Below are 22,899 nucleotides of genomic sequence, written 5' to 3' on the forward strand. Positions count from 1 at the left end.
AATTATACTTGGTAAAATCTCATTGAAACAATAACTTGCTCAGAGCATCAGGTGTGAAAGAAACTCACACGATAAATCATCACACTTTGTACGATTGGAAAATGTTAAATTTCTGCAAACTAAAAAGTATTTTGAATACCTCAAGACTTGGGTTGGTTAGGTGAAGAAAACGAGCAATGCGAAATATGCAACAAAAGAATGATTAAACATGAGACAAATATGTAAGATATATTTTATCAATGGATGCAAAGATAAACTTAAATCTTGAACTGAGTTTGTGAGGATAGTTTAGATGGTAAATTTGAGTTTAGTGAGATATTAATGATTTAATTAAAATTAATATAGATGTAGAGAGTAAGTTAAATGTAAAAATAAATCATATGTGTTCAAATAAAATTTCTCATAAAAAATACATTACAATTCCTTGTTTGCCCAATATTTTGGCGACTTGGTTCGAAATTTTCTGTTTCCCCTTCGTTGGAGCTGACACGTGTCAACATATTTGGTAGGCGACAAATATGGTACAGCTACTTCTTTGCTTCCTCCGATAATACAGTCAGTCTTCTTACCCAACTCTCTCTCCTCCATCTCTTTTCCGCGCACAGAGAGAAAGCACAGAGGAGGCAGTGAGTAGCAAATGGTTGCCCAAAGAGGCAGCCCATGGGGGCTCCGATGTCTCTTCCTCTGCCTGGCAGTTCAATTTGCTCTGGAGGCGGCCGCCGAGTACTTCAAGCCATTCAACGTCAGCTACGACCACCGAGCTCTAATCATCGACGGCAAGCGCCGCATGCTCGTCTCCGCCGGAATCCACTATCCCCGCGCCACTCCTGAGGTACTACGCTCTCTCGATTCCGCCATAGCTTCTCTGCTTCTGCATGCTAATGGTTTAACACCACTGACAATTTCAATGATTGTGAGGAAGTAGGGTTCTAAATTAAAGATATTTCATTTTTTTGGATGAAATTAGTAATGATAATTTCACTAATCTGTGATTAGTTACTAATTAATTGGAACAGAAAACTAATGATCGGCGACTTACTGCATTCAACAACCTTAAGTAAACTTCCAGAATTTTCCTGACTAAGAGTAATTAATTGCTCTTGGGTCACTTTGAAGTGACAGAAAGACGAAATCAACAAAAATTTTCTTATTGGTTTATTGCATCATTCGCATAACCATATGGGAATTTTGTAAAATGTGGCATCTGGCGAGCGGAAATACTAATACGCTTCTGTAGAGCCAAACTATAGTGCTGTGTAATTATTTGTTTTGAACAAATTTTAAGCCTTTGGGATTTGATGGCAGATGTGGCCTGATCTGATCGCAAAAAGCAAGGAAGGCGGGGTGGATGTGATCCAAACTTATGCATTTTGGAGCGGCCATGAGCCAGTGAGAGGACAGGTGCCATAACGTTTTCTACAGCTAGTTTGGGGTGATTGGCTTCTGGTTGGCTTAAATAAGATCATTTATTTTTTGCTGAAAACTAATATGTGTTCTGGATAAATTGCTTAGTACAACTTTGAAGGGAGATATGATATTGTCAAGTTTGCAAATTTAGTGGGAGCCAGTGGACTCTATCTCCATCTACGCATAGGGCCATATGTCTGCGCTGAGTGGAACTTCGGGTCTCATTGTCTCAACCATTCTTTTCTTCTGTTTTTACAAGTTCCCCTACTTTTAACATGGTGCTTTGTTTTTCTGTCTCTATTTATGCATTGCATATCATACAATAGTTATTATTCTACTGGTTACATTGCAGTGGCTTCCCCGTGTGGTTGCGTGACATCCCTGGAATAGAGTTTCGAACAAACAATGCGCTTTTTAAGGTTCAATGCCCCTAAGCTTCTACAATTGCACATATATTTAAATTTTGAAATTTTGCAGGTTTTTTTTTTTTCTGTTGTAATCATGTTATTTAAATATTTCAAACTGCCCTGTGTATCCAAAACTCTATCCAGCGACGTTATGCAACAAGGAATTAAATGTCTAGATTTCTTTTTCCATCCCCTAATTGTTAAATCATTTGTACATATACAGGTGCATCCATATAAATTCTAAACCACAGCATACTCCTGAGTAATACTGTAACACAGATTTGGTTGCAGCAGATAACCAATTTTTTGATGTGGGCAGTTGTATGTAATGTTTTTTAGAATTATGAATTTTCCCATTGAATCTCTTAGAGGTAAAAGCAATCCTTCCGCTTTCTCATATGCAGTCCTATTGCTCTTTTTGTAGTACATTTCCCATACTTACGATAACATGGGTGACAATGACAGTGATAAGTTTACTTCTGTAACACCATACTAGCTGCTGCCTACCCCTTTAAGGGATACTAAACCCTTAGCACTTAAAAGTTTCTCTTTCAGTGAAGCAAACAATTTTTGTAAACTCACTAAACTTTTTTCTTCTTGAGGAAGGTATCATATTCTTGAAGCTGATAACATAGTGCTTTGAATTTCCCATCAGGTCTTTTTTTTTTTTTTTTTTTTTTACCTTCTTTTTTACCTTTATACAAAGCAAAAATGTTCCATGATAACTTTTGAAGTCGCATTTCTATAGCGATTTTGGCGTGTAATTTTCTCTTCAGTATCTTTTTTGTGTTCTGTTTAATTTTAGTCTCTTAGATTTGGGTTTTCTACAGCTGAAGTTTCTTTGAGTTTCTCTAGTGTTGTAGGGGTTTATATAAATGTAGCATTACAACTGGCCTTTCTTGACCAGTTAAATTTTCAAATTGAGTTAGCCAGTCTGTAAACTGCAGTTTAAAGTGGTGGCTTTGACATCTTTATGTTGCTTTGATTTTCTACAGGAGGAGATGCAGCGGTTTGTTAAAAAGATGGTGGATCTGATGCAAGAGGAAGAACTATTATCTTGGCAAGGTGGTCCAATTATCATGATGCAGGTTGTAAGCAAATTTTTTAGTTGATTCGGAATATTACATAGATTGGCCATTTGAGCTTGTTTCTAGATGAGATCTTAGGGCCCTGTTTGGATCATGAGAATTGAAAGTGAAAAGATGCATCATAGAAATTATAGAATTGTTATAATTTGTGGGTATTGTATTCTGTATATCATGCATTATTCTCAGTTGGGGACCTGGGGTCATGCATATGTCTGGTCTGAAGGCCATTCTATAAGCATGACTTATATGCATGTACCTTTAAAAAAATTCAGGCAATATTTCCCACTTTTGCACACTGCGTACACGCTTCCATTACCATTTCAGTTGTTTAATTATGTCATTTCTCGATTTCTGGTTGCGCAGCATGACTGCAGATTGAGTATTTGTTTAAGTTAGCTCATCGGTGATCAGACATTCAGCCTTTTAATGTGTTTATTTTCTTACCATTTCTGTGTCTTTACTAGTATGTTCTTTTAACAGGCTGTATTTTCCCTGATATATGTGCTCTTAGCCATGTATACTGATGCTGCTAAGAAATTTTTATCAGATTGAAAATGAATATGGAAATATTGAAGGGCAATTTGGTCAGAAAGGGAAAGAATATATTAAGTGGGCTGCTGAGATGGCTTTAGGTCTCGGTGCTGGGGTTCCATGGGTCATGTGCAAGCAAGTTGATGCTCCAGGAAGTATTGTAAGGCCCTTAGCTTGTCTTATGCCTCCGTTTGTCATGCATGCATATCTAAGTTTCTGAACCAGTTCTTATGAATATTATATTGCACGGGAAAATGCAAAATGGCAAGTAGTAAAAGTCAACAGGATGCAATGGCTAGGACAACATATTAAATGCAGTTCATTTCATGGGAAGGTCCTAACGTTTAAACATTTCACCATATCATTTCATTGCGGTCATGTATATATAAATAGCTTTTGTTTTCTTACAGATAGATGCATGCAATGGCTACTATTGTGATGGTTACAAGCCAAATTCCTATAACAAACCAACACTGTGGACAGAAGATTGGGATGGATGGTATGCTGAATCCCTTTGAATTTGTCAGCCTTACTCTCTGCACATCTATGTATCCTATTAACATTTTTTACTGGAGAGAGAAAAAAAATTCTATTAGTATGCTATAACTAAACTCTAAAGGTACTACAAACATAGTGGAGAAGCTGTATTCGAAAACCAACCATCCATCTACTACTAGAGTCATACAATTGTCAGTATTAACCCAAGTAAACTTGTGAAACAGCCAAGGCTAAACAAGAGAAAGCTTATGAATTTCCAGTTTACCACCTTCCAGTCCTCATGAATTACCAGTTTATCACCTTCCGCCCATGCACAAGTAAGCCCATTTCCAACCGTCCAATCCTTTAATAATTTCCAAAACAGACATTCTGGGGTTCAAGAATTTTGAAAGCCTCTTCCACCCTAATTGTTTGAGCTAGTTTTGATGTTCTAAGGGTTGAAGAAAGAATAAGTAGTTAAGAAAACCAGTAAAGTGTGAAAGAATCTTATGTCAAATTTTGTGGCTTTAGGATTTTAGATTTTATTTTATTTAAAGGGAGATAATTGCAGATTTACTTGTGGTTTTGCAAATTTTGCTGCTTGAAATGGTAGTCTAATCTTTTACATGTCTTTCTGAGGTATGCATCATGGGGTGGAAGATTGCCTCACAGGCCTGTTGAAGATCTTGCATTTGCAGTCGCACGCTTTTACCAACGTGGAGGGAGCTTTCAGAATTATTATATGGTACAAAGACAACCCATATGTGCACTGCTGATTTAGTTCATAAATAGTATGGTATTGCGTGGTGTACACCAAATAAAAAAAAATCATACATAGATTGGTTTGACATGTCTTCAGTGGTGTCGTTATGTGCTAAAACTTTAATTTTCATTTCTTTGCTGTTTCTTTTAAAAAACAAATTTCTTTAATGTGACTACATTGTTCTGTTTCGTTTTGGGCCAAATTTGTTTCCATAATTCTCTTCAGTGCTTTTGATTTTGGCAAGAGAAATTCAAAGTTTCGGTTTCTATAGCTTGATAAATGTGGAACAACTAGTATCACCATGGGACAACAGCCAAAAGTTCCATTTGACAGTTTATTATATTTTTGGAAATGTAGGTAATATGTAAAGATAAAATATTACTCATTTCACTGATTTGTTCAATGTCAGAAAACATGCCAATGTGTTATGTCTTATTTATGTCCCTTATAAATCTTAACAAGCTTGCTGCTTGTGTGCAGTATTTTGGTGGAACAAACTTTGGGCGGACTTCTGGGGGCCCGTTTTATATTACTAGTTATGATTATGATGCTCCAATTGATGAATATGGTAGGTTAATGGGTCTAAATGATAACTTTGTTATATTTATCTTTTTATTTTTTGTCGGAGATAACTTTATTATATGGCTGGTTCATTTTCTTGCTTTTGGTGTCCAAGTCCCTGTGATCGAGTTGTAATGAGTTAATGAGTTTCGTATGGATATCTTCTATGGAAAAGTTAGCATGAGTGTCACATTACTGAATCCAATCAATAAATGTACTGATTTGTTAACTAGGTCTGCTGAGTGAGCCAAAATGGGGACATTTGAAGGATCTACATGCTGCTATAAAGCTCTGCGAACCTGCTCTTGTTGCTGCTGATTCTCCGAATTATATAAAGTTGGGACCAAAACAAGAGGTTTGAGCCAAACCTTGAGTTATGTTTGTTCACACTTTTAATATGTGTTCTCACCAACAGGATTTTCTGGTCTTGATAATATTATGTGATAAATGTTTTTTCTTCATTTGGGAATAACTATTAATATAATGATCCAGCTCTTAACCGCTTGTATTTGCAATAGTGTCCCAAAACTTGCATGCATTTGCAAGCAAAAGAATAACAATTCAACTAGTCCTTTATGTCTATGATTTTAATAGTTTACGTTTTCATTGTAGTCTCAGTTTATTGTGTCTTTCATAGGTTGGATCTTCTTCGAGCACTTGTGTTCCTGAATCCTATTTGAAATGAAATAAGTAATTGGAGATTATATTGTCTGTTAAAACTGTCCTTTACTCTTTAATGTTTTATCCCTTTTGGACAATTGCCCATCTAGAGTGACATAAGTCCACAAGTCCCTATAGAAGTTACCAAATAATTTACTATTCCATCCCCAGTTGAATATCTCTTCCATGTGACTAGTGTTAGAAACAATTATGCATATTGGAATCATTTTTCTATTGCTCTTTTTGGAGTTTATTAGTTCTACCTGCAAACTAATTTCTGTTATGTATTCAGGCACACGTGTACCGCGTGAATTCTCACACCGAAGGCCTGAACATTACTTCGTATGGAAGTCAAATCAGTTGCTCCGCATTCCTTGCAAACATTGATGAACATAAAGCAGCTTCTGTAACATTCCTTGGGCAAAAGTATAATCTACCACCATGGTCAGTCAGTATTTTGCCAGACTGCCAGAACGTGGTGTACAACACTGCCAAGGTATGGTTGAATCATTTGACATTGCACATGTTGATGACTGCAACATTAAGAACTTTCTGGCAACATATATCACAGAATATGAGCTGGATCAATTGTGTATATGTCTCAACTTGCTATCATTCTGTTCGCATATGTGAAAGCCAAATTTAATTTGTATATTATTTTTCAGACTCGGTAAGCTTACTCTTTACTTGTTAGCTGGTAGTTTATGACCAATCTTAAATAATCTTTATTTTAAGGTTATTCTCTTTGGTTTTTACATATAAACACTTGAACCAAAATCTTACATTTTGCATTGTAACTCTCTGTGGTTCTTACATAGAAACACTCACACCAAATGCTTAAATTATAGGTTTAGCTCTCTGTGGTTCGTACCAAAGACTTGAATTATAAATTTTAACTCTCTGGGGTTTTTACTTCTTTCTTATATAAATCATACCCAAAAATTATTTTGTAAATTATATCTTGTGCTATCTATATTGTAACTGAATACTCTACATAACCATTGCCACTCTGAAATCTTACCGGAGCTGCCATAATTGATGGTGAACGTAAATAACAATAGAATTCTTAGGAAAATGTATTGTTCCCTCCACAAATTCCTGAAACTAATTATTAATGAGAGAGATAATAATTTTGTTGATGCTTGAAATTGAGCTCAACAGCCAGGCAGTCATGACGAGCTGAAGCGAAACCATAAACAACTTTAGCCTAATGGTTCCAGATCTGTACTGGAAATATGATAACATACAATTATACAGGTAGTGGTCAGTTTCATGTCTCCTTTTATCAGTCAGATACTTCAATGAAGTTTAATTCTGTGTATCTCTAAATAATTCTGCATATCTCTAAGTGAGGATGTTATCACAGTTGTCCTCATCTCAAACTCAAATGAGCTTTTACGTGGTTCTTCGTCGGAATCTGAACTTGTGAAAATGTGAAACAATTTTCCAATCTGAAGTGTTTTGTCTGAGTCTACTGTTTTCCAATGCTTGGGCAGGTTGGTGCACAAACTTCCATCAAAACAGTAGAGTTTGATTTGCCCCTTTATTCAGGTATTTCTTCACAGCAACAATTCATTACCAAGAATGATGATTTGTTTATCACCAAATCATGGATGACTGTAAAAGAGCCAGTTGGTGTTTGGAGTGAAAACAATTTTACGGTCCAAGGAATATTGGAGCATTTGAATGTGACAAAAGACCAGTCTGATTACTTATGGCATATAACCAGGTATATTTATTTTATTGAATAGAGCTACTGCTGGATGAGATTGTTTTGATAAGAGTTATATTTGCCGCACAACATAACTGTCGTATTTCTAGTCAGTTGACTATTATCTTCAAATAGTTCAATTTTTTACTTAGTAGAGGTCCTTTTGATATACAAAAAATGAGACTTTGGAAAAAAAGATTAATAAAAAAAAGACCTCTCATTGGTTTTTATTACTATCTTTGAAAAGTTCAGTTTTTTAATCCGGAGTTGTATGTGGCATAACAAACAATCATTATGTTGAATTTCATGTCTCTGATGGGACGACTATTAGGGTTTAATGTACTTACTGTTTTAAATCAATGCATGTCAATTTTTAAAACTATATTTGATATCATTCAATACCTATTTGATCCCTTTTTGGAATATAGGATTTTTGTTTCAGAGGATGACATATCTTTTTGGGAGAAAAACAATATTAGCGCAGCAGTCTCAATTGATAGCATGCGCGATGTGTTGCGCGTATTTGTTAATGGCCAGCTTACAGGTTATGGAAGTTAATAATTTGACTATTATGCATCCCATATAAATATAGGTATATCTATTGGTGAGCGAGATAAATATGTTCTTTATGGAATGGATGGAATGAACTATGAAAGATATGTAATATAATTACTGAAAAGTCCATAGCTTTGTGGAATCATTTTTAAGGGCTTTTCTGGTGATGCTTATTTCTCATCATGACTTCAGCACCATTTTTATGAACATCCAGGAAAGAGGATATTAGCAGACAATGTAAAGCAATAGAATTATGAAACAAGGGGAATGTATGCGCAATATTTGTTATCTTTCTCAAAAAAAGGGAATATAAGTACCACTTCATTTCTGTTGAGTATGAACTACGTTGGCGTTGTGAAGTCCTACTTTCTATGCTGAGTTGATCGGGGTTATTTGAGCGGTCATGGGTAGACCTATTAGTGACTAATCTTTTTGGGGTATTTGCGTTTATGCGGTGAGCGAGAACTTCTGTCATAACAATATACTAGTTAAAGTTATACCGAATAATAGGTAGTTGGAGTTGTTTGTTTGTTGAGGTTGTTTTCTTGGCACCACGAAGATGTAGTTGACCCACATTAATCTACTTTCTGCTTGGAGTTTCATGCTTCCAAACTACTGCAGATATTTCTTCTTCAATGTTTTAGAGCCAGAGGGGTTGTAATGATTGATTTCAATATACAACCAGTGCATACTTTTCCTTCATATTCTCTATAACATATTCTTTTGTGTTCTCTAATCTACGTGTTATTGCCCCCATTTTTTATAGAAGGCAGTGTCATCGGTCACTGGGTCAAGGTGGAGCAGCCTGTTAAGTTTCTGAAGGGATACAATGATTTGGTGTTGTTAACTCAGACAGTGGGCTTGCAGGTAAAATATTAAGCTTTACGTCCAAAGCCCTTTCTCTGCATGCGGGCTTTGCATTGATTTCAAAACAGTTCTTACATTTCCCCTCTCCCCTCCTTTTTTTTCTCTCTGTTTTTGTAGTCGATCTTTTCCCCCTCTCAGGTCATTCGATGGAGGTGGCCTTTTTTTTATTGTGTATTTCTTCATTCGTGCACTCTGTATAAAGGGGCTTCAGAGGGCTTTCATATCTCTTCTTTATTGTCCTGTAGTTTGACAATGTGGTATAATTTTTTTCATTTAACTATATTGAGTTGGGTTCTTCTTGCCACTCTGTAAGGGAAGAAAAATGTTTTGCAGAGGTGCAGTAAGTCAGCAACTTTTTAGGCTGTTTGGACGGTAAAAATAGCTTAGTTTTTGAGAAAAAAGCTGGGGAAGAGAGTTGTTAGATGGATAAGCCCATATTCTAGGCCTTGGTTTAGGCTTCATTTTTTTATGGTTTTGTTACTGCATTTGTTTCCTTCTGAATTCTTTATTTTGGTAACACATTCCATTGAAGTGTATTGTTCTGTTTTCTTTGTTTTTGTTTTTTGGGTGTAGAAGTAGTGTATAAAACTCTGCAAGTTTTATCTTAAATATTTTTGCTTGCTTATCGTTGATAGCGGTGCCTTCCATTCAGACAATTTTGATCACACTTTCTACCATCAGGCTTATATACTCCTAGGGGGATGGTGTTACTGATTCCATTCAATGTTCTGTGATTTGAAAATATTATACAGAACTATGGTGCTTTCCTGGAGAAAGATGGGGCAGGATTTAGAGGACAGATTAAACTTACTGGCTTTAAAAATGGTGATATTGACTTGTCAAAGTTGCTATGGACTTACCAGGTATACGTTTATAATTTTGAAGCTTCCACCCTCTCCATTTTGAGCATAATAGTAAATCCATTGTCCAAGTTATTCTTGTATGTTGAAGTATTTGGTTAATTTTCTACTGTTCGTATGCTGCAAAATTATAACATTTATCCAAGCTTTTGCCCAAATATAAATACCTGTGTAGGTAGCAAATTTCTATATATTCAGGCATTTCAGTATCAGCACTTCCTTTTAATTCTTTAAATGTATTGTAAACATTTATCAGGCAGAATATGAATCTGAATGGACAGAGTGTCCATGATCTAATCCTTCAATACTTCATATATTAGTATATTGAAGTTGCGTTCTTAAGTTTAATAAAGTTGAGGGAAAGTTCAGCTTCTGGTTTTGTAATTGCAATGGTAACAATTACATTTGTATGGAATAAATTCAATGTCAAATAGCTATTTGAAATTCGGGATTGGCTACGGTACACGCATTTACTTAATACATTCACCCCCTTGACCGCCAAATACATCCAATGGTTGGGAAAAAAGGTTTTGAGAGGGGCAAGAGAACCAAATGTGAATGTATCAAGTAAATGCATGTACCCTAGACAAGTCTGTTTACAAAATTGGAAACGGTTTGATGCTTATTCGCATACACATTTATCTTCTCTTGTTTAAAATAGCATGGCTAACACCATTTGTAAATTATAAATTTTCTCCTAGTCTGTTGCCAATCAAAAGTGTTAAAGTCATCAGGTGGATGTTGATTTTTTTTTATTATAGGTTGGGCTTAAGGGCGAGTTTTTTAAAATATACACCATAGAAGAAAATGAAAAGGCAAGTTGGGCTGAGTTATCGCCAGATGATGATCCATCCACATTTATATGGTACAAGGTAAATAATCTCATTCGCATGTGTGAGGCATATATTACCATCTATTTTGCCGTAAATTTTCATTGCTTATGTAACGATTGCAAATTACCCATGCTTTCCACCGATCTTGTCGTATCTATGAGTCTCCATTTTATAATCTTATTTGGGCTATAGTATAACTCAATGTGTATTCATGTGTCACAAGAAGTCCTTTTATTCTTGTTAAAGAAAATGATAACAATTCTACTACCTCATTCGTAGATACCAATCAATATATGGTTCACTAGAGTAATGTGAAAAACGTATGAGTGCATGTATGAAGAATTTACAGACTTGCCACCTCTTAAGGAGGTGAAAGAGGAATATTTGGATGGTATGGAATTTTCCAATCCCAATCTCTATAGTCTATAGGGTTAATTTGTTCTAGGTCACGAAATAATATCTATATTAGGATGGGGTAAATCAACTTTTTTGTGCTTTTCAGGAGGGGTCAATAAAGGGAAATTTTATCAAGTGGCATTAAGTTTATTGACCATAGTTGAAGGGGAGAATTATTTTTGTTGACCTATGCTATAAAATGAAATGACCTATGCCGAAATATAATATTATTTATTGACCTAAACCAAGTTTCATATTTTAGGTAGAGGACTTAATTCCTTGGGTTTAAAGATAGGAATGTAAATTTCCATTCCTTGTTCAAACGGACCCTAGGAAAGGTAGGAAAAACATATGGCTTTATTTCACATGAGCACCAAGTGGTGTAGCTACTTTTCGAGTGGAAATAAAAGGTTCAAGTTGTAGTTAGTGTTTTAAAAAACCCGAGGTGGCTTTGGACGTGGTGCAGTGGTGGAAACGCCTCCGCCCAATGGTAGAAGGCTTAAACTCGCCTAGACATGGTTGTGGCACGCTTAGGTGGTTGAGGCATGCCTGAGGCAGCTGATTGGGCATTCCCAAGACCCTTCATCGCTCCGAATCCTTGCTTGAAGTCGAACGCTCTAAGTCGAACACTGGGCTGTCTGTGTATGATGCGGCGGCATCTTCATGAAGAAGACTGCGAAGAAGAAGAAATATAGGAGCTTTTTTTTTTTTTTCCCTAAGACTTGGCTCACAAAGAAGACGACTGCAAAGAATAAGAAATATAGGGGTTTTTTTTTAAAGACTTTGGCCCAAAACGGCATCATTTTGGCCAACTCTTTTAATTTTTTTTAAATGACTTGGCCCAAAGCGAGGTCGTTTTGGCCAAGTCTAATTTTTTTTGTTTTTCTATAAACCTCAGCAGCTCCCCCGATTCTCCCATTCACATTCAGCCAATCCCCAATCCCCAATCCCCAATCCCCAATCCCTAATCCCCAATTCCCAAATTCCCAATTTCCCAATTTCCCAATTCCCCAAACCCTAAATTCTCCCCAATCCCATATTTCAATTTTATCCCAATCTCATACCTCACCACAATTTGTTTCAAAATTCAAGTAAGTTTTTTAGTATTCCAATTTTAATTTGGTCACTAGTAATTTGATTGCTTGTTTGATTGTTGGTTAATTTGTTTTACAATGTATTATATATATATATGTATATATATGAGTATGTGTGTATATATATATATATATATATATATATATATGTATATATGTATATAAACGTGTGTATATATATGTGTGTGTGTGTGTATACATATATATATGTATATATATTTATAATATATGTATGTGTGTATATATATTTATATGTATAATATAATATATGTATATATATGTGTGTGCTCAGGGTGATTACTGATTAATAATTTTTTTTTTTAATATAATATATGTGTACGCTCAGTGTATATATTAAAAAATTTAGGTCCCGTGAGGCTTTGCCTCACGCCTAGGCTGGGCTATCCCTAGGACGCGTCGCCCACGCCTCACACTTTTAATACATTCATATATATATTAACAAAATATATTATTAAAAAATTTTAGATCACCTCAAGGCTTTTACCTAGGCAGTGCTATCCATGAAATGCCTCACCTACGCCTTCACCTTTTAAAACATTGGTAGTAGTGAATAACATATCACTCTTTTATTTCTTAAAGTATAATTTATTTACAGATATTTGTCGTTTCTATTGAGCAGACATACTTTGATAGTCCTGCTGGCACAGATCCAGTTGCTCTTGATTTAGGAAGCATGGGTAAGGGCCAGGCTTGGGTCAACGGCCACCATATAGGAAGATATTGGACACTTGTTGCTCCAAAAGATGGATGTCCAGAAATCTGTGATTACCGTGGGGCGTACAACTCCGATAAGTGCTCATTTAATTGTGGGAAGCCTACTCAAACCTTGTAAGTTTCTATCCCAGTATCATGAGATAAGTGAAGTGAACTAGCTGCATCTGTTGTTTTTCCCGGCTAAAGAAAGTATTCCTTTTAAAATCTGATTGCAAACTTGCAAGTCATGCATTCAGATGTATTTTTATACTTTTGGTGATCTTTGTAATTTACACTTGAAATTAAATAGGAAATGAGTTTAGTTGTTTAATATAGCCAGTATTGGTTATTCTCCAGGTACCATGTACCGAGGTCATGGTTACAGTCTTCAAGTAATTTACTTGTTATTTTGGAGGAAACTGGTGGGAATCCATTTGATATTTCAATCAAGTTGCGATCAGCCGGAGTCCTCTGTGCTCAAGTGTCAGAGTCTCACTACCCACCTGTCCAGAAGTGGTTCAATCCAGACTCTGTGGATGAAAAAATTACAGTAAACGATCTGACACCAGAAATGCACTTGCAATGTCAAGATGGGTTTACGATATCATCCATAGAATTTGCCAGCTATGGAACACCTCAAGGTAGCTGCCAGAAGTTTTCTATGGGAAATTGCCATGCAACCAATTCATCGTCCATTGTCTCCAAGGTGAATTTGGTTTTCGATAATTCCTAGTATTCTGCTAGAAAATTATGTGATTTTTTTCGGTGGTTGTTTCATGCCTGTTTTTGAGTTTGCTAGTCCTATTTTGATAATATTCCCCTCTTCTGCAGAGTTGCCTGGGAAAGAATAGCTGTTCAGTCGAAATATCAAATAACAGTTTTGGAGTTGACCCATGCCGAGGCATTGTTAAGACGTTGGCAGTTGAGGCAAGATGCAGGTCATCATCAGATGTTGGTTTGTCTCAGTTCTGAACCATTAACAAGAAGCTGGGGGTGAAGAATGGAGTGGTCAAGCTTTGTATTTCTGAGGTAGAACGCGTGCATTGTGATTCACATGTTCGGCGTGCTTGTTATCATGCTGAATTTGCCAGTTATTATGCTTGTATAGACGCCGCATAATGGCATGGGTTGTAAATAAGAGAAACAAGTTTGAGTATACTCCATGGACCATAACTTTGTTATGGCATTCTAAACTGCATACTACTACAGCTGGACATGTGCTTATGTATGTATATATTAGAAGGCAATTTTAATGAATAATGCTGCCCAAAGGCATTCAAATAGTGGGGAAATTCTAGATACCCTCATTCTTGCGGACACTTGTGAGCTTCAAGATTGAACAAATCAAGTGTGTAATTACGGCAGAATTTGTTTCCATTGGGCCTGTCATTTGAAGCGCATTAGAGTTAAGGCTTGTTTGGAAGTTCTTTTAAAATGATTGAAAACGTTTTTGGTGAGGGTTTTGAAAAACTTATAAAGTGTTTTTTGAAAGAAGCACCAGACGTGCTACTTGCAAGAAGCACTTAAAAGTGTTTTTTAAGGATCCACTTGGATTTTTACTAAAGATTGGTTTCAAAAATATTTTCACAAAAAACGCTCTTAATCATTTTAAAAGTACTTTCAAACGAGTCCTTAGAGAGTTGCACAAGATTTGGAAGTCAGATTGTGTTTGTTAGCCTTCTATAGGTAGCACGCAATAGTGTTGAGAGAAATATTCTGAGTCAGTCCTCAATCAAACTGGTTCATTCATTTGCCCTAGGAACAAGGTTGCCTTGTTCAACTGGTGTTACATGGCAAGGTTATTTTGGTCATTTTGTTTCTTATCTTGCCCTTTAGAGAGAGAGAGAGAGAGAGAGAGAGAGAGAGAGAAGAGGAGGAGGTGGTGGCTGCGGCAGCGGCTGGATAGGAAGGAGGGACAACAATATTAGGCTGTAATTTGTTGTGATTATGAAGTTATTGAATCAATGATGTATTAGTGAAGGCAGCAACAAAACACTCATTTGATTTAACAGCTTTAGAAATACTTATGTTGTTAAACTCTTATTTAGTTTAATGGAAGGACAATGTTTAATGGAAGGACAATGTTTATTGTCATCCACTATTCTTACGTATTATGTATAAAATCAATAATCGAATTCAATGAATGTAATTAACCTAAGAGACAAATGATCTAAGATAGTTAGATCAATGAGACTGATGCATAACGTTACATGGGATGCATTTTCTTTTGGAAATCTTCTCAACTATTATATACATTGAAGAATTGCAATGTGTCATTATGAAGTTAACCCACTCCTTCAACTCATTGTAGATAATATCATGTGTTATATAAAGGTGCCACTATTGACACTAAATATTAATATTTACATCCAAAGAACATTCCACAAGTACCATATTAAATCCCAAACTAATTTGTTAAACAATTCTGTACATAAACCAAACTCACCACACACACGTTGAGTTTTTTTTTAATTTTAATTTTTTTAATTTATTATTTTATTAGAAGGGAGAAGGATTCAAAGTTGTTACATTAATTTAGAGGAGGGGGGAGTGCCACGTCTGGACCCAAGATCGGTTGAAAAGTTAGAATTCGGATTTTAATCCATGAATTAAAATCTATTAAATTTGGTCCTCGAACTTGACAAAATGTGGAGCATTAGTCTTTCTCCAAACCCAGTCGCCATTATAGCACTGCACTCTCCCAACAACCAAACGAAAGAACCTTTCAAATCTAAATTTGGAACACAATCTCCTTGAATGGTTCACATACAAGTAATAATTCCACATAATTAAACCTCACCCTGAAACCAATTACCACACCCTGAAACCAAACATACTTAAGCACTCAAGATCATCACTACATAACACCAACCTTGGTACCGTAACTGATGAAGACCTAGTGTGTAAAGACCTCGTAGCTCCGCTGTGGTACCTTCTTGATAATGGCCCTCATGAGATCAAAGTAGAGGGGCAGCTGTGCAAATGCGAAAAAGGTGACTGGCAAGCAAGTTGCTGCATATAATGGATATGCCACAAATTTCAGTTGATGTTTGAGGACAAAGATATGCCCTGCGCAGAATGAGACTATAATGGAAGCTATAGATGCGAAGAGTGATGTTAGACCCATCAAAAGTTTCCGAGGCAAGTCCATTGAAAAATCACTTTCTTCGTATCTAGAAGTGAGAATTGAAAGAAAGAAGACCAGGGATGTTACTGAGAAGCAGAGAGCAAGTAGTGATGAGATGGTGAAGGCACCGAAGGCTGGCTTGTCCTTAAGAATTGGTTCGCCCGTAGTCTGATCAAGTCCACCTGGTACAGTCGCCGATGTTGCAAAGGCAACCGTTGCAATGAGCGCTGCGACAACAGAGCATGACTCCGAGGTTTTGATAAGCCATTGGCTGCCTTCTTTCATAAGATCTCGGTGTGTATGTATGAAGATCTCCTTTGGGGTCTGGCCTTTTTTGTTGTAGCGAACAAAGAAATGATGAGGCATTGAGCTTTTGACAAACTGTGCAATCAGTTAACATAACAGTACTCTTAGAAGATGTAGTTCAGATACTTCAAAACCTTGAGCTTGAAGTTTAGCATAAAAGATTAACCAAATGCTGGTAATCTCTATTAATTAATGAAACCCTTTTTGTCCATCAAAAGAGGATGAAAAGATTACTTAGTCTTCTATCACATAAAAAAATTAATGGGCAATAATGTAATTTCACAGGTCCAAATTTTATTGTTTTTTTATTGAAGCCTCACCTACAGGTAATGTTAAAATCTCTTTAATATTTAAAATAAATAAAAAAAAACTAAAAAAAAAAACCTCTCACTCCCCCACGTTCTCTCTCTCTCCCTCTCTCCTTCTCATTTTCTAAAAAAAATGTGTTCATACACACAAAGTGTGTAGGGAAATACTATATAATATAATTGAACGAAAATGTTCTGTTTCCACGTACTCTTTCAACAGACTAGTGATTAACATGATTCTCACCTGAATGTGCAGTCTACATTTACAGTTTGACAACATATACTTCTATATTGCAATATATACTACCAAAGTGAAGAGTTGTAAAATACTGTAGTATATACGGGAGATCAATAATAGTAACCCACCTTGTACCACTTGATTTCCCATTGCATTTGCAATGCGGCGCCTGGAATAAGCCAAGGTCGGTAGTGTCCACACGTAGCGGCAAGATGTAATGCGCTGTTACCTTGGTTGTCCGACTGACGCAACAAGCTTTCTTTTAGTAGCTTTCTCTTCTGCAGGAGATTGTAAACATGGGGTTGCCTGTTCTCAACAGCTAAGAGCACAACATTCTTTTGATCGGAATCAACGTCCTGGACAGCCACTGGAAATTTGTCGAGGATTTTTTCTACTATTTCGGTCACTCCCATCTTTGCTGCAATTAATATAGGTGTCTGCTTTTTATCTGCTTCATCATGAGTTACTTTCTTCTTGTCTCTCGAGAGCTTTTTGTGCTTTCTATCATTATCGTTGTTGAGCTCAGGCTTGTGATCATGTACATGATCGGGTGATGAGGACGAGGAGGGGGTTTGCTTAGGAACTTCATACTCTTCTGTATGTTTGCTTGGGTGAGTTTCGTTGGGATTTTGGCCGGTATTTTGATACTTGTATGAAGAAGTGCACCGGACGAGTTCATTCATGACCTGATTAGCCCATATATGTCGCTCTTTCTTCTCTTGGATTTTCTTTATCTTCCAAATTCCTGGATCCTCCATTCAAGAAACAAACGTTATGATCGACGAAACAAATATGTAATTAAAGGAAGCGTAAGTTTGATACTGACCAATTCCCAGAATGATGAGCAAGGCATTCATCATAAGCTTCCAAAACAAAACAAACGAGGCATAATTCGGTGGAAATGCCTTCACTCCCTCGTTTGCATCTGCAACAGAAAGGTTATGATCAACTCCGGAGTGCTGTACAATTCATGAAACTCTCTACAAAAGTAGAGCTAAATTTGAGGGTACATTAGTTCAAACACAAATATATGTTTGCATATATGACTGTTCTGTTTCATTCTAAATAACTTTTTGTGGTAAATGTCGGATACAGACGGAATGCTAATCATATATGAGATTCTATGGTTAATTGTAAATGAAAAGTTGCAAAAGGGATATTAGGAGAGTTTAAGAGTTTTGCCCCACATCAAAAGAAAGTTTGGTGGTCGAAGGGAGGAGGTATAGGAAAAGGTTAAGGCTAAGTAGGAATGTAAAGCCTTATACAAGATAGAACCAATGAAACTATGAGAGGTATAAAATAGTGAAGAAGGCGAGTTGGATGTCTATAACTTTCTAGAGCAAGGGAAAGGAAGACAAGAGACGTGAACTAGGTAAGGTGCATCAATGATGAGAATGAAAATGTTTTAGTTGCAGAGAATGTGGTTAAAGACATCTGGAGACCTTATTTCCATAATCTTTTTAATGAAAGACACGAAATGATTACTTCTTTGGGGGAGTTGAATAACTCAGAAAAGTATTACTCATTCTATAAATTGGAGTTCGTAGTTGACATTTAGGTGTATTTTTTCTTTGTTTTCAAATTCTATCATGTTTTTATTTAAATTTTCATGAATTAATTAAATTCAGTTTGCTAGGGCTTAAGATGTAGCCTAGCCATGAATACTCCAAGTTTATAATTATATTAATTTCTTATTTGTTCAGTATTTGTTACTGTTTTTAATGCTTGCAATTAATTATTCAATAATTGTTTGATTAGAAGAATTAAGTTGAGATCTGAATGAGATATCTAATATATAGCTTCTTAATGAATGTCCTGTCTTGAATGAGTGCAAAGAATGGACTAACATAATTCATGCAGTTTTTCTTGAGGATTTTCCATAGTACTTAATTGGTTCTTGGTCTTTCTATATTCGTTGGTTGGAAAAAGAATTGGTTGTTAGTCAAGAATACTTTTGGAGGAGCCTGTAAAGGTATTATCAAAGAAATTAGAAAAAATCAACCGTCAACATGTTTAAGTTAATATGCAATAGATTTCGAGTGGGATTGGTTAATTAGGTTAAGTCGGCGTCTTAATAATTTATATACCATGCTTTATTTTCATTCATCTTTATTTGTATTTAGTTTCTTTTCATATCTAATTTGTCATCATAATTTTTGTCTTATTTATTTTTAATTTGTAATTATCATGATAGTAAATTTAAATTAGTCAGACTTTTGCGGGAAGAACACTCTACTCATTATTATATTACTTAGACAATATTATGCACTTACAATTATCATAACAAATTTACACTGTATATAATATATAGACCTCATCTAGGTAAAGAAGTTTACCATCAGTTGATCTTGAACTCGTTGTATCCAATTTTTCTGTGGATTCTGACTTGATTTCAGAAGATGATGCTCCTGAACTTGCCTCTGCAATTATTGGGATAACTAATCAGATGAAAGTAATTAGCTTATTTGTATATTGGCAGAGTCGCTGACGGAAGATTCACAAGGATGGATTGTGTTTGGCAGAAAACGTTAAAAGTGTTTTGGATCGTAGAAGTAGTTTCAAGACAGATGCTTCTTCAGAAAGCACTTTAATAAAATTTGAACGTGTTTCTAGTGAGCAAAAGTAATTCCTACATAAGTTTTTCCAAAAAAAAATAAAAAACAAAAATAAAAATGAAAAGTTAATTCCTGCATAAGCAATCCCAAAACGTGCCCTCAAGTAGGATGCTTACCTATTACTGAGCTGCTCACTGGTCGAGGATTCTCTTCATCTTCAGCTGCATTGATACCATTTCTGTTTCTGTTTCCTCCATTAGCTTGAGGGAGTGACCCGCGCAGTTTATTCCAGTATAAGCGCAAAGCTTGGGTACAATTCTTATTTCCCCGTGATTTCGCTACAATTTGAGAAACTGAATTAGACCTGTAGTGCAAACGTTCGGTGAAGAGAATTAATGCAACATAAATATTTGACAAGATTCACCCACTTAACACTTTGAACAGACTTCTCAAAAGCCGGAAGAAGTTCATGCACGTTTCGTAGTTTGCCGGATGCTTGGAACTGTTTTGATCTCCTGCCTTGTGCAGACAAGCTTCATGATTATATGCTTCAATTTTGTGATCATCAACGATCAAACCTGACAAATGGAATCGAAAAGTTCGGTTTAAATCTAAGATCATGCGACGATGAACAAAAAGATAATTTACATCTTTTGTTAGAATTTCTTACAGCGGTATATAATCTCATCAGCTAGTCCAAGGCGAGTACTGCTTTTGAATGCATTAGGCTTTCCGGCAAGAATATGCAGCGGAGATAAACCGTTTTCATTCATAGAGTTAGCAAGTTCCGGGTGCAATCGAATTATCTGCAACGCCAAACCTATCAAAACAAAAGTACAGAATGAATGGCATTTTTATTTTTAGGATAGTTAGTTGCGGTCAGTCTGGAGCGCAGATGGCTAAAAGGGAGTGTACTTACAGAAGTATTCACCAGAGATAGCAGCATGGAGAATGGTATCACCATTGTTGTCTCTAAAGGAATGGAACTTTTCTTGGCAGTGAGAATGAAGGAAACGGAAAGACTCTATGTTGCCATTATGAGCTGCCAAGAAGAGAGGGGTCTCACCGTCCAGGTTGCGAACGGAGACAAGGTTTTGATCCGTCTTAGCCATGATTTCGCAAAGTTCCGCGTAACCAAGCCTGGCAGCCAGATGGAGTGCTGTGTTGCCTTTCTCGTTTCGTAAGTTGAATATTTTGGATGCATTTCCTCGGGAAATGATGTTGAGCAACTTGATTGCGATTTCTGTTTGGCCATCTGCAATTGCAATGTGGAGAGCAGTCTCGTTAGATTTGGTTATCTTGGCCTCTTGAGCCATGGAACCGTTACTGTAGGCTTCCACCACCTTTCCCCACTGCCCCTTCATGGCGCTTTCGAACAAGCTATCTACTACTTCCTCCTCTAAGACCATGGCTTAATTGATGGCTTTTTTCTCTAGTTTTGCAGCTTATTTATACTGCCATGAGATGCAATATCTGATACCATTGTTGGTGTAAGTAATACAAGAAGGATCTGAAGCGAGTGGCACATCAAAGAAGTACAACAGTAATATGATAAAGTTCAAATGTAGGTGGTTTACTTCTTATTGTATTGGGGTGTAAATGGTTAAGTTAGGGACAATATCGGTGCATGTTTTGACTTAATGCTGGACACTTGCTGAGCAGTTCGAACCATATTTACTTGCAGATCCCGTGACACAGCAATCATATATAGTTTGAAGTGTTGCCAATTGAACCATATTAACTAACAAGAATATGAATGTCACACACGGCATAATTAGTAACTGTGGCGCAAATAGTTTTGTTAGTATATGGAGACTTCATCTAGATGGAATATGCTTAAAAATGAGGGGTTTGGATTTGTATTTGTAGTGTAAAGTGCTTTTATTACACCAAAATAAAACATTACACTATCCATTTAATCATGCCATCACGTTCAACTAATGTCAGTGATTATTGTCATTACTCTACTATTCATAGTTTTAAAAAGGAGTAAAAAGAACATATATAGTAAAATATGTTTAAGAATTAAGATACTTGTTTCGTCTTTAATTCTTTGCCATTTTTTAACCAAAGTGTTCTTAATTTCGGTGTGCAAAAGTAAAAGGTAATTAGTCTCGAGGAAAAACGAGAAAGCTTGATATTTACTGAATCCGTCGCCCTATTTAACCTAATTTCTTCTCCTTCAAGTCATCCTTTTGTTCTCGATCAACCCTCGTAAGTTGCGAACAACCCACACTCCCTTTAGTTTTGTTAATCATAATTTAATACAGGCTTTAAACTGGATTAAGAAAATAAAAAGAAAGGTTATCAAAGGTAACTGGGCATTGGATGCCGCAAATATCATTTAGTTTTCTATTGGAAAAGTGCCAAATTAGTTATTCTTTGTCCGTCCAACAAGTAAGTAGTCGAATTTTGTATACCTAAAGATTTGCCAACCTTGATTCAACGAGGGGTCAAAAACTGGACGTCAAAAGAGCGCGGTTGCGCTCAAGAGTGGGACAAGACTGTTTATATCCAAGAAAAGAGTTAATGATGTGGTTTGTACCACTTTTACCGACCACAAAACTGTGTTTCTCCCAATCTGTCATATGTCAACTTCGAGGTTTTAACCAAAGATAACATTATATTGAAGCTGGCAATGAAAGAAAATAAACGTAGCAACTATGGAACAATCTTGGTCTCTATCAACTGTAAAGTATACTTAATTCCAATTTATACTCATTAAAGAAAATCCTACAACAAATTGAGTAGTTTGTGAAAAGTTTCATTGCAACAGACTTATCCTTGTAACCAAATTTTGTAAAATAATTTTGCAAACTTTCTGACGCAATATTCTTCAAGAAACGATAATCTGGAATCCACTAGTTTTTGAGGGAAATCCCAAATAATATTTGATTACTTGATTGAGAGATTGAAAGATGATTACAATGATTAACAAACATGATTTATATAAACCATTTACAACCTCTTTGGACAACTCAAAAGGCTTGGGAAATTATCTATTCTAAAATTGAGGAGGCATTTAACTGTAGCTTAGCTACAGTCAAATGATTGACCCTTGATTTTGCCTTATTTACATCACAGCCACCAAATTTGTGTCTAGGTTGGAGGGTAATTATTAAAAGTTAAAAGGGTAATTGTGTCCATAGGTTTGGGTTTAGGGTTGCCCAGTTGGTAAACAAAATTACCCTTTTGCCTGCTTTAATCAAGATCCAATGGATAGAATTTTGGGGCAGATTGGTCAATTTACACTAAGGATGGGGTTCTGGTGTTCATGGGTTGTGACACACCCCAACCCCGATATCCCCCAATATCAGGATAGACACGTACTGGCCGACACCTGAGGGTGATAAAACCATTTTAAACATGCATACGAATAAAAAAAATGTCAATAGAATATAAAACACCAATGCCATATCGTGTTCAGAGTATACAACCAAC

The 22,899-nt window shown here is 36.1% G+C and overlaps 2 protein-coding genes across 3 annotated transcripts; one reads left to right on the top strand and one right to left on the bottom strand.

Annotated features, from left to right (window-relative positions):
* The first annotated feature begins 534 nt into the window (after positions 1-534).
* Positions 535-14,207, top strand: BGAL9 (beta galactosidase 9). 2 transcript variants are annotated; one of them, XM_068477683.2, is made up of 19 exons: positions 535-832; positions 1,306-1,401; positions 1,513-1,625; positions 1,760-1,826; positions 2,810-2,902; positions 3,450-3,593; positions 3,844-3,932; positions 4,550-4,655; positions 5,154-5,241; positions 5,468-5,589; positions 6,187-6,390; positions 7,391-7,623; positions 8,034-8,149; positions 8,930-9,027; positions 9,780-9,890; positions 10,649-10,759; positions 12,851-13,059; positions 13,282-13,630; positions 13,756-14,207. In XM_068477683.2, exons 1-19 carry the CDS (start codon positions 638-640, stop codon positions 13,894-13,896), a joined length of 2,685 nt encoding a protein of 894 aa, XP_068333784.2. In that variant the 5' UTR covers positions 535-637; the 3' UTR covers positions 13,897-14,207. The 2 variants fall into 2 exon arrangements, with proteins under 2 accessions (XP_068333784.2, XP_068333783.2); XM_068477682.2 differs by having other exon boundaries at positions 550-832; positions 8,927-9,027.
* A 1,312-nt stretch (positions 14,208-15,519) lies between these two features.
* Positions 15,520-20,923, bottom strand: LOC137735961 (uncharacterized). Its single transcript, XM_088683084.1, has 8 exons — positions 20,378-20,923; positions 20,129-20,278; positions 19,887-20,036; positions 19,635-19,796; positions 19,240-19,323; positions 17,730-17,828; positions 17,032-17,648; positions 15,520-16,432 (listed from the first exon to the last, which is right to left on the bottom strand). Exons 1-8 carry the CDS (start codon positions 20,865-20,867, stop codon positions 15,821-15,823), a joined length of 2,364 nt encoding a protein of 787 aa, XP_088539210.1. The 5' UTR covers positions 20,868-20,923; the 3' UTR covers positions 15,520-15,820.
* Between the last annotated feature and the right edge of the window lie 1,976 nt (positions 20,924-22,899).

The sequence above is a fragment of the Pyrus communis genome, chromosome 13 (genome assembly GCF_041283825.1).
Source record: "Pyrus communis isolate YQ-2024b chromosome 13, ASM4128382v1, whole genome shotgun sequence".
NCBI lineage: Eukaryota > Viridiplantae > Streptophyta > Magnoliopsida > Rosales > Rosaceae > Pyrus > Pyrus communis.